This window comes from Nanorana parkeri, unplaced genomic scaffold, assembly GCF_000935625.1.
Source record: "Nanorana parkeri isolate BGI_ZX_2015 unplaced genomic scaffold, ASM93562v1 scaffold188, whole genome shotgun sequence".
NCBI lineage: Eukaryota > Metazoa > Chordata > Amphibia > Anura > Dicroglossidae > Nanorana > Nanorana parkeri.
The window spans coordinates 1,566,258-1,578,366 of record NW_017306456.1 but is presented as its reverse complement, the minus strand read 5'-3'; the positions used below and the strand labels follow the sequence as shown (position 1 = coordinate 1,578,366).

The 12,109-nt window shown below is 47.8% G+C and overlaps 1 protein-coding gene across 1 annotated transcript in view; it reads left to right on the top strand.

Annotated features, from left to right (window-relative positions):
• Positions 1-12,109, top strand: part of FGD5 (FYVE, RhoGEF and PH domain containing 5) — a 116,699-nt gene that overhangs the window by 90,545 nt on the left and 14,045 nt on the right. Inside the window, exons 14-16 of the mRNA XM_018555248.1 lie at positions 2,243-2,322; positions 6,349-6,445; positions 11,455-11,592. Coding sequence (XP_018410750.1) covers positions 2,243-2,322; positions 6,349-6,445; positions 11,455-11,592 — 315 coding nt within the window. The remainder of the gene's footprint in view (positions 1-2,242; positions 2,323-6,348; positions 6,446-11,454; positions 11,593-12,109) is intronic.

The following is a 12,109-nucleotide window of genomic DNA, read 5'->3' as shown; positions in this document are numbered from 1 at the left end:
CCCTGGCAAGGCAGGAAAGGGGGGGGGGGCGATGGAGTGCCCCTCCCAAGCCACGTGCCATCGGCATTCGGAAGGTGTGCCCATGCCAATGGGGACAAGGGCCTCTACCCCACAACCCTAACCCGATGGTTATGGGGGTCTGCAGGCAGGGGGGCTTATTTGCATCGGAGTACCATTTTAATTAAGGGGGCACCCAGATCCCTGCCCCTTTTGAATGAGTAAGGGGTACTTGTACCCCATCTCATTTATTTCATTTATTAAAGGGTTTAAAGTAAATGTAAATAATAAATGTAAATAAACGCACCACACATTTTGAAAAAGTCCTTTAATTGAAAAACAAAATGGCTCCATCGATGTAATCCAGTGTAAAAAAAAAATAATAATAATTAAAAAAATATATATAAACACGCACATGCGCACACACATGCGCACACACACACACGCACACACACGCACACACACGCACACACACACACGCTGTATATCTGCAGATTACATATCTGTAATTTTCTCTGCGTTTCATTTTTTATAGATCTCTTTCTTAATTACATAACCCGACATGCTTTGCAATTCCTTCGTAGGAAATATCTAAATCAATCAGTTATAATGAGATTGTTTTGTTATAGGAATATATATGTTGGGAAATGATCTGATAAAATGTGTTTTAATTTCTGCAGAAAATAAAACACAACATTAATATTAACATTTCGCTCCCTACGGACGGCCAGGCGCAGATTACACGTAGCGGGAGATTTGCTACTTTGGTTTCTTACAACAGCTGCTCTGTAAACATACAAAATAAGACGTTGGGGATTCATAGGTCAGGAATCTGACTGCCGTGGAGATGATTTACTAAAGGAGAACGTCTCCCGCTTTGCTTCCAAGTATATCTAAAGGCAGATATTTTATTAGCTTTGATTTCTTTTCTCACTGCCGCTGACCCATTCGGGAGAGTTTCCCTTTACTTCCTGTCTCGAGATTTAAGAATTATGAAGAGATTTCTCCATGGTATGGGAAACGTCTCTATACATACCATTGAAGGCATTTTCTTATAGCTGCAAAATAATACCAGTTAAAGGAGAACTATGAGGCGGGTGATTTTCACTCAGCCTCATAATCTCAGCCGACATGTGACAATGGAACTGTCACAGGTCGGCTCAGTAGATCGGGAAGTGAGCGAACACATACCGTCGCTCGCTCACTTCTCGATCTATCCCTGCAGAGAGCAGTGACTGTCACTCACGGCTCCCTGCAGGGATTCCCCCCTCCCCTGTCCGATCCTCCAGCGCTGACTGGCGGAATGGACGGGGGAGGGGGCGGGCACAGCTGGCTCTGCCTCTGGATAGGCAGAGCCAGCTGTCAATCCCGCAGCTGGGTGGATCTCGACAGTGATGTCGGGATCCGTTCCGGCTGCGTCGTCTCGGTATACTTGCGGTATACTGAGCTTTGGGTCACGGGAGGACGCTAGTTTGTGTCCCCCCTGTTACCCTTAGGAGAACTATGGGGAAAAGCAAAAACAGGCTATAAAAAAAAAAAAATTAATGAAAGAACAAATTTTTGTTCTTGGGTTTAGATTGACTTTAATGTTAACCTGTCATGTAAAAAAAAAAAGATCCCTTTATAACATTACTTAAAGTGGTCACAAGGTATCCGCAAGCAGGTGAAGTTTTCAGTCAATCGCTTTGTGCGCCATGGAAGGGTCACTTAGGCTCAATCCTTGCTAGGGCCATGTTGGTTCCAGCCTGAAGCTTCGGCATGCCTTCCCACCGTTCCATTACAAAAGATGCCTTTCTGTTGGTGACTGAGGCTTCCTTATTGCAAAGTGGGGGCAAGCCAAGACTGCAGGTCTTAGATATAGTCCAGGCTCTTGTAAGGGGTGTGATGAAGGGAGACGTGTGGAACAGATGGAGGACAAATGTAGGAATTTTCAGGTGCCTTGTTGCATCTTCTTCAAAGGGAATAATGTTGTTAGATTATTTAAGATTTATTCACCGTAAATAGACTGAAGTAGATCTTTCACACGGTACAAAAATGGGAAAGCTGGAGCATCTAGCAAAGAAAGGTTAGGCCAGCAAATGTTGACCCTTACTGTTGTCTATGTGCAACTCAGATAACCACAAGGACTTCAACCAGAAGACCTTTCGACGGCACATTGTAATAAGGTGTCCTTAGACCTTCTCATGTCAGAATGATGAACAGCTATTGGATGGTTCCATGTCTCACTGTTACACTTTTCTTCTAGGTGAGCCGGCCAATTGTGGAAAATGCTCAGAATGTCCTGAAAATTGAATGTATGGAGTGCTGCCTGACTCTGTCTGCCAGGTAATATGGACTCAACAACGAAGGTCTTCTTTTCAGTTCCTCCACCGTGGCAGTGGGCAGTCAGCTTGAGCCCAGCAGGCCATAGATAAAGCCGTTCTTTTCTTATACTGTATCTAATAATTGCTAGGCCCTGATCCATGCCAATCTTGTGAATCCATGTAGAAGACCTGGGTCACTCAGTAAAATACCTGGGTCACTCAGTAGAACACCGGGGTCACTCCGTGGAAAACCTGGGGGCACTCAATAGAAGACCTGGGTCACTTGGTAGAAGACCTGGGTCACTTGGTAGAAGACTTTGGTCACTCGGTAGAAGACCTGGGTTACTCAGTAGAAGACCTGGGTCACTCAGTAGAAGACCTGGGGCACTTGGTAGAAGACCTGGGGCACTTGCTAGAAGACCTGGATCACTCAGTAGAAGACCTGGGTCACTCAGTAAAACACCTGGGCCACCCAGTAGAAGACCTGGGGCACTCAGTAGAAGACCTGGGCTATGTGCCCTGGGTGCCGGGATGTAGCAATGATTCTGGAGTTGCTGATTGCTATTATAGCACCAACAGTTTGTACAGCGCTTTACTGTACAGTACAGTTACAATACAATTCAAGGTGAGAAGGTTAGGAGGGCCCTGCTCATGAGAGCTTATAATCTAAAATGGAGAGATGGAGTGATAAAAATAGCTAATAACTGTGGGGTGGAGGGGGGGGGGGGGGGGGAAGCTTAAGTTTAGCTTTTAGGTAGCGGTGGGATAGGCTTTCTTGAAGAGATGAGTTCTCAGGGATCTCCCAAAGGCTGATAGCTCAACACTCAGCAAGATTTGTCCCTGAAGAAGTGACTTTATTGGCCTTGAAATGCGTTGTATAGTATTTAGCTTCTGTCATATGAAAACGTTGGGTACCTCTGCCATTGCCTCATTGAAGGTTTTGTTCCCCACTATACTATAGGCCAACCTAGCTGCCGCTGTATTCCTAGTAAGCAGATCATGACGCCCGTTCATAATTCAATCTGCACCAACTGTACAATCAAATATCGATCTCGGCATCGTCATTGTGGAAACATTTCATATGTCATCCCGCGATACGCGCATCATGTCGTCTTAATATCTCCGGCTCCGGCTTACAGACCCTTCTGCAATAATGAGAACTGTAATCCGCCCGCGGGGTCATTACTCAGCCGCTGCTCATTAAGCGGGCCAACCTGAGCCGCGCGAGCACGTGCCAGCATCCCCGACTTAGCGCGGCTTCTTCATTTGCGAAAAGGTGGAACCGATTTGCACATAACTCACCTCGCGAGCCCAAAGGACGCGTGTTAGCGGCATGCCCTGGCAGCTCGATACGTGTGATTTCTGCCTGCGAGGGCTTAATGATGCGCAGAGAGTCGCGAACCGGGGAGCATGTTTGATATTGAGCGCGCCTGTGCGCGGCATCCTCAACTCGCTGTCCTCGGCTAATGAAATTTATCAAATGGCTCCGAGGGCGGCTGTTAACCAAACCATATGTTTGACGCTAAGAAACCCCTGACAGATTCCATTAGTGTTTGCTGATTGTGAATTCGCTTTTTTCTTTTATTGCTGAGAATTTTTTTTTTCCCTCCCTGTAAAATGTAAAACTCGTCTAGAAATCTGTCAGCGTAGAAGGGTTCCGGAGCGTTTTAAAACGCATCTATCACTGCAAATTACCATTTTCTGATTGAACGGTTGTGAAACGCTTGCTGGGTGTCAGGTCTCGTTCCATTAAAGGAAAGGTATAATGGGTTAATTTCAACTTAAAGGGTTTTTTTTGGAAAATTAAAATATTTGATGGTTTCTATCATTTTTAATATAAAATATTAATTTTATGAAATAAAGCCTGTAGAGGTTTAGCGCATCCAAAAATCATATTTTCCTTACTGGTGGAGCCTGGTGGGCTCAGTTGGCCCCTGGCGGCCCCCGGCATCTAATACGTCTTGGAAACCCAACAGTGAGATCTCCCGACCTTAATTCCCGACTCTGTTCCTGTTCTTCTGGGAGGGGTTTGGGTGTTCCCGCCCATTTTTGCATCCTGGCTCCTCCTATTACATTCTCCATCATATAAAAGAGATCTAAAATCCAGTAGGGATGGTGGGTGCACGGCCAGTGCTACCACTAGGCAAACTAGGTAGCCCCTAGGGCGCACTGCTGACTAGGGTGCAGTCTAGACCACTAACCTTCCCCTCCATGGCACCCCCCGGTCTATTTCAAATCGCAAAAGCCAATAGCAGGCTGGAGTGGCTATTGTACCCGCCCACTGAGCAGAGGAGCGGAACTGAGAGACAACTTTCTCTCTCAGGTCCGCTCCTCTGCTCAGTGGGTGGAGTTTCAATAGCCAGTCTGCTATTGGCTATTTCAAATTAAAATAGCCAATAGCGGTCTGGCTATTGCTCCCGGCTGCCTACATCCACCTGTCACCTGTGGAAGCTAGCCAGCAGGAGAATGGGGCCACGCAGGGGGGATTTGGGGTTGTGCTGCGGGAGGGGTCTGGGGGTGCAAGTAGCTGGTCTTGCCTAGGGTGCAAAATAGTCTAGCACCAGCTCTGGGTGGGTGCACAAGAGACCTGGGAATTGGCGAGCGCTCATTGTCTGTACACCGTACAACGGACTTTCCAGCCCCGACAAAGGAATGCTCACAAATGGCGAGCGGTCATTGATCAGCAAGGTCAGGTGACCCACGCTGGCCAATGAGAAGAGCTTCTGAGCCGGGAACCAGGTCCTGGAAATAAGAAGAGTTTCCCAATGGTTGGCAGGGACTTCAGAGATGTAGGTGCTGTAGGGACCAGGGGAGATGGCGGGGTGCTGGGGGTAAATTAATTTTTTACAATCTGCGGGAAAGTGGACGTACCCTTTACCTCTGCGAAGCTATCACCTTCATTTCAACCTCCCCAGTGCCTCCGATAGATTTCACCAGCTTTCTCATTTTCTTGATCATGCCTGCTGTTTTAAAAACCAGTGGGTAGACTGGCCCTTTAATACAGGCTGTACCGAGGGCACGGCAGGATGCTGGGCTTACTCAGAATACTGAAAAATATCCGGGCCAGGAAGGGGGTTTAACATCCTGGTCATCAAGTGGTTAAAGAAGAACCCCACAGAGGACTCATTGCCTTGTATCTAATATGGCAGCATACTAGTGATTTTACATGAATGCGAGCTGTTTCCCGGATCAGATACTCTGGAAGGATTACAATGTAGCTCCATTGTTACGCTTGTTCCCATATTGTAAAATGTATTTAAAATCCTTGAGGACAGAAAAACAATCCCATCTAATAAACCTACTTACAATTTATGTTCACCGCCCCTTTAAAATGATTTAGCAGTGTGCGAAACCCCTAAAATCACCATAAAGACAGAAAAACATGTATTTTTCATCCAATAAATCCGCGCCGTAATGATCCTTCCAGAGCGGCGGAGCGCGTTCCACCCATAAGCCGATATATATTTATTGCTTTGATGCGTCACATCAAATCCATCGATGAATCTATCGTTTTCCCCCCGTTGCGCACAAACCAGGAAATAATTGGCTCTGCCTCCGACCATTTTTCTTTTCCCGGCGCGTTCTTCCAACGCCGAGGATAATTGTCGCCTGCCATTGTCGCCGGCGCCTTCGAAAAATGACGTTTCAAAATTGCCATTCTCGGTGACAGTGGCTTTGTCTTCGTTATCTGTAACGCGATGTGTACCCTTTGCGCGGCGATCAGATGATCTACAGCCGTCGGGGGGGGCTCAAAGGCGCGTTGAATATTTAACGCAATTTTGGTGGCGGATGCGGTTAACCGGGCACCAGTCAGCCTCCTGATTTAATATGATGAAATAGGATGTCATTGGTCCGGGGGGGCCAAGAACCAAATGATCTTGGACCCTGAGGGTCTGATGGGGTTCGATGGGGATGCGGGCAACATGGAACGAAACATTGCGCCGCCTGCAGTTTTGGCTGCGGCGGTGGCGTCGTAGCATGTAACTGACTATATAATGTCCATCTGTCTCCATAGAGATCTTTAATTTCCTCCTTTTTTATTTTTCAGCTCCTGCTCGGAGAGAGACGACTGGTTCAGCTGTATCAGCAGGACAGTGCAAGAATATTACAAAGCTCCGACTGTGTCTATCTACAACAATGTAGAGGTGAGTGTACTCTGGGGTCAAGGCAGCCTGTAGGTGTCCCTTCAGCTGCTGGGGAACCACAAGTCTCAGCATGCTAAATGGACATGCTGTGATTTGTGGTGCCCCAAAAGCCATATTGATGTTGCAGGTAGGTTGTTTCTTGATACCGAGAGCACATGTACATCTTGCATCTTTGCAAAGTGTTACTTTGTAGTTTGTCTGTGGCTGTCAGGGTCTTGCAATGCCTCATGGTACTTGAAGTTACACATAGGGTTGCCACCTGTCCAGGATTCACACGGACAGTCCGGGTGAATCCTGGACGCTGAACGCTGTGTCCGGGTTTCATGGCAGCAGAAACATGGACACAAGATGTCAGGCAGACAGGGGCAACCAAAATTAAGATAGGGGCTACTGCCCCCCCACTAAAAATTGTCTCAACTGTGATATTTACATATGAATAAGCCGAGACTCATTCTCCCAAAAAATTTCTGCACGTCGCTGGAGTGTTCGGGTTGCGCTTGAAGAAAAGGTGGCAACCCTACCCTGTTTCCCCAAAAATAAGACCTACCCCGAAAATAAGACCTAGTTGTGACCATTCCCAGGGCCGGTGGTGGCATAAGGGGGAACTTGAAGAGCCGCGGGAGAGGCAAGAGAGAATCAGCGGTGCCAGCGCTAGAGGAAGCGAGGCGGCAGCGGAGGGAGCAGAGCCACATAAGCCGATGCCTCCTCTATAGCGCCGACTCCTGCCACAGGCGTAGTGATACCAATTGCACTCCGTCTGTGAAGAAGCGATAGTGAAAGCGCGCTTCGCTCATTCTGGCCAGCGATTGTTTACCAAATTTGGAAAGGTACGGCACCCCTGATTGCCCTGATCACCATATTTTTGTACATGAATACATGTAGACTGTTGTACATGAATAAGTGCGGATTGTTGCACATTAAAAAATATAAAAATAAGACCTACCCCGAAAATAAGACCTAGTGTGTTTTTTTGAGCCAAAAAAAATATAAGACAGTGTCTTATTTTCGGGGAAACACGGTAGTTACACAACAGCTGGAGTGCTGAGGCTGCCTACCCTTGTCCTGCACCAGGAGCTGCCGCACTGAACCATCGCAGCTTGGTGCAGAACAATGGCGGCACCTAGCTGTGCGCGCCGGTAACTCCCGATCGGAGGTAATAAACAGATTTATATAGACGACTTATTCCCGCTCACTGGAGGTTCTCTATGTGGGGATTTAATATTGGTCTGGCCAGGTAGTCTATAATTGTTTGGCTGTTGGAGACCGCAGATCGCCATGATTCCAGGCAAAGCATGCTGGGAAAGGGTTGTCAGGCCATTCCTTATAAACCGAACACATATCACCGGGACAGGAAAGATCAGACATCAATGAAAGTTTTTTTTTGAAGTTCTAACTCTTCCCCACTGTACTGCAAATGTGTATTTGGGTATTATTAGTTATAAGTTTATGTTATACACCGCAAGGTGTCCCCTTTGCTAGAGACCAGGGGATTATGGGAAAGGATGCAGTTTTACAGTACATTACCAGAAAAGATGTGAAGCCAGCCTAAAGCTAGAAGCTCACAGTACTCCAACCCCTGGGACACCATCATTTTGTAATATGTCCTTGCCTATCAACAAAGCCATGTGATCACCATACCATGGTTATATTGATCAACAAAGCCATGTGATTGCCATATCCTGTTAAGATGATCAACAAAGCCATGTGATCGCCATACCATGATCATGTTGATCAACAAAGCCATGGGATCACCATACCATTGTTAGGTTGATCAACAAAGCCATGTGATCTTTATATCATGGTTAGGTTGACCTAGAAAGCCATATGATCGTCATACCATGTTATGTTGACCAACAAAGCCATGTGATCTTTATATCATGGTTAGGTTGACCAACAAAGCCATGTGATCTTCATAGCATGGTTAGGTTGACCAACAAAGCCATGTGATTGCCATGCCATTGTATGTTGACCAGTAAAGCCATGTGGTCGCCATGCCATGTTAAAGATGATCAACAAAGCCATGTGATCACCATACCATGGTCAAATGATCATGGTGCTGAGCAAATTACAGCAAACGATGAGTAAAGGGGCCGAGGGTCAATATCTGGCGGGTGTATAATGAACAAGTAACCTCAAGTCAGCAGTGCTGGGACGTTACGGGGTCCCCCTTTTAGTGGGGATTCCATGCCCCCCCCCCTTTCCGCGTCACTGCGGCCATCTTCTGAGCTTCTCCTTTGCCTATAGCAGGGTTCCGATTTGTTGGGTTTACAGCCATGTATCAGATACTTTCAGGTCTCTGCCATTCATACGAAGATCTTAGCTCGGAAAACACTTAGCGCAGACCCTCATTTTTACCAGCAAATAATGACCTAGCCCTCCCCCGCCCCCGTCCTTAAGCCTGACAAGTAAAAATTGAAACCGCCTCACAGCTGGCAATAAAATACTATTGTTATCACCGCCGCATAGTAAGAAAAAGAAAATCTTATTCCGAGTGTGAAACAATTCAACAATTAAGAAATGTAATTTTCAGTCGGGGAGGATTCCGTCTGGCCCTACTGCTGAGATTTATATTTGTGGTAAAAATAATAAAATACTTACGGCTCCACTCAACTCCCAGGCCTGGAATTAATTCCTGCGACGCAAACTCATTATATTGCTAAGATTAGCAAGCTAGCGCTCTCTGCGGGCAGTTTACCGGCTTCAAGCTGTTCATATATTATTCCACTCAAAGAGTAGAGTAAGCTGGTGGAGCGGCAGCCGGTGGAGAAACAATATACCTGGATAATCACCGCTTCTTTCTGGAAAGAGTGTAAAATCACAAAGCAACAATGGATAGCCTCGGGGAAGGGTGTTCAGAGACTATGGGCCTGATTTACTAAAGGAAATGAACAAGAGCGGGCAGAGACCGCACGTGGCACGCGTAGGGAAGCAGGCACGCGCAGTGCACGCCTTCGCTGAAAACCTAGCTGGCAGAATCGCACGCTGATCTACAATAAGTTTCCTAGTTGGCTGTGCGCATTGAAAGCCTGAATAATATGGCTTTGTGCCTTCTGTTCTGAAAAGCAATATCAACTTTTTACTTAAAGGAGAACTATGGGGTTAAGGATTTTTCAGAATGGCGCCATAGGCAAGGTAGCAGCAGCTTTGGGTTCCCATCCCTTTTGTAAGGCTCATTGCGGTACCAGGGGTCAGCTGGCAAGTTTACCGTCACCTATAGCAGCCCCCTTTCCCTTTAAGTGACCAGGCGTTCCAGTACCTGATTGCCCCAGGTCTTAAAGGAGAACTATGGGGTCAGGGCTTTTCCCCATAGTTCTCCTTAGGGTAACAGAAGGACACAAACTAGCGCCCTCCTGTCACCCAAAGCTCAGTAAATAGGGAGCTACAGCTCGCAGTATACTGAGACGCCGCAGCTGAAACGGATCCCGACAATTATGTCTGTATCCGCCAAGCTGCGTGAGTGACAGCTGGCTCTGCCTATCTAGAGGCAGAGCCAGCTGTACCCGCCCCCTCCCCCGTCCGTTCCGCCAGTCAGCGCTGGAGGATCGGAGAGGGGAGGGGGGAATCCAGTCCCTCGGTATGTGTTCGCTCACCTCCCGATCTAATGAGCCGACCTGTGACAGTCTCATTGTCACAGGTCGGCTAGAACTATGAGGTGAGTGAAAAGCACTCACCTCATAGTTCTCCTTTAAGACACAATGCCATAGTTATTAGCCAGGTGGCATAAGGAACTAAGCAAAGGAAGAGGACAATAGACATGTAAGCTGCGGAAAAATTCGGTTCGGATATTTCATTGATTCGGGATTCGGATCCGAAATTCAATTCGGTTCGGGGGTTTCGGACGAAATCCGAATTTGCGTTTCGGATGAGTTTACAAATATTCGTTGCGAATGCCACAGAAAACCCTATACAGATATTAATACTAAAGCTGAAGGTTGTATTTTGATCCTCCGGACATCCACCGGGCCGTAGGCTCCTGCCTAGGTTGCCTCGTGGATGATCAGCCTCAGTGCCAAGCAAAGCAAAGCTGCAAGTCAGTAAAAAAAATCCCTTGATGTTTTGTTTATTTGGAAGAGCCATACAGGTCTGAGCGTGATGCAGGACTTTGGTACAGATAGAGCACGGCTGCTTCCAGACTGTGTACGCAATTTGTCATCCTGTCCGGATTCTTGCTTCTTGCGCAAGACACCCCCTGAGCGTACATAGTGGCCGTGCTCTAAAATTACGTCATACCGCCACCTTGTGGTAAACGTAAAGAACAGCACATTTAGTAAATGGTCTACAGCAGTGGTTCGCAACCTATGTAACCTCAGGACCCACATTTGTCCTTGGACATTAAGCGGCGACACAAGTCGCAGTGCAATGGAATGCACGGCATTGCGGTACCATGGGTTTCCGGTGTGACCGATCCGTGCGATCCTCAGCTTGGGGTCCAGTGCTGGGCTGCTGTGCTGTGACGGAGCTCCATCCATACATACATTGCTTGTACAACTCCCTTGCACCCTGTAGAGGTGCCGGGAGCCAGAATGTGACGTCACTCCGATCCAGGCACCTCTACAGGTCACCTGAGGGAGCTGTAAGCAATTCATATATGGATGAAGCTCCCTCGCGGCCATTGCTCCAGCCCACCCCACCTCGAGCGGACACTTGGCGCCAGGCAGCATATTCTGAATGGCTGCTCAGCGCAAGAACTGATATTGCTACGCTAGGGGGAGGCTGAGGAGCCTCTCACATAGAAAAGTGAAGGGCATGCGGCGACCTACTGAAAACGGGGTCGCGACCCACTTTTGGGTCACGACCCACCAGTTGAGAACCAAGGGTCTACAGTATATCAAGGGGCTTTTTCGATATGGTGGGCTTCAAGTGTGGCCCCTGGGTATCACTGTAGTGCAGCACATAATATTCAGTGAATGTAATGCCATAGAAAGCTGTCGGGGCTCCCAGACAGCTGCCACTGTTATGTACAGAAGTCTTCACATGTATCATACAGGGATCTGATTCTTGTCTTCCAGGTGCGGGAAAGGTTGGGGATGAGCCTGGGGGAGCGGCCGCCCAGTGTGGTTCACATGTCCCACGTCATGATGTGTATGAACTGCAGCAGTGACTTCACGCTGACGCTGAGACGCCATCACTGTCACGCCTGCGGGAAGGTGAGCTCGATGTCATCGGCGGCATTTTTTACAGCAGGCCACTGCAACTGCTGGATACCGACTAGTATAAGGGGCACGCTGGGTGCATTCACTTATTCCCTGGAAATGCTTTTTAGGGTCCTGGATTATGTTAAACTCCAGGCAGACATCTTCACCTGCCAAAGGATTTATATTTCTGTCCATCCGGCCCTGAGATTTACACAGCTCTGCCATACAGCACAGCCATGTATAGCAGGGCAGGTAACCTGTTTTTGCATTTAAAGAGGAACTTTAGGAATTTGAAAAGCTAATGCTTGCAGGGGGAGCTACCCCAGCGCTGCACTGGTTGACTGCTCGTTTTGGTCACGTGATCCTCTTCTCCCCCCTTAGCTCCGGCAGTCTAAGGATGCTTGGCCCCTCCTTGGGGGAGAAGAGGCCGCTGGGGTGACTGCTCTAGCAGCCAAACGGGACTGAGGATCAGTAAGCCATATACACAGGCCCGGTACTGCCACTAGGCAAACTAGGCAGCAGCCTAGCA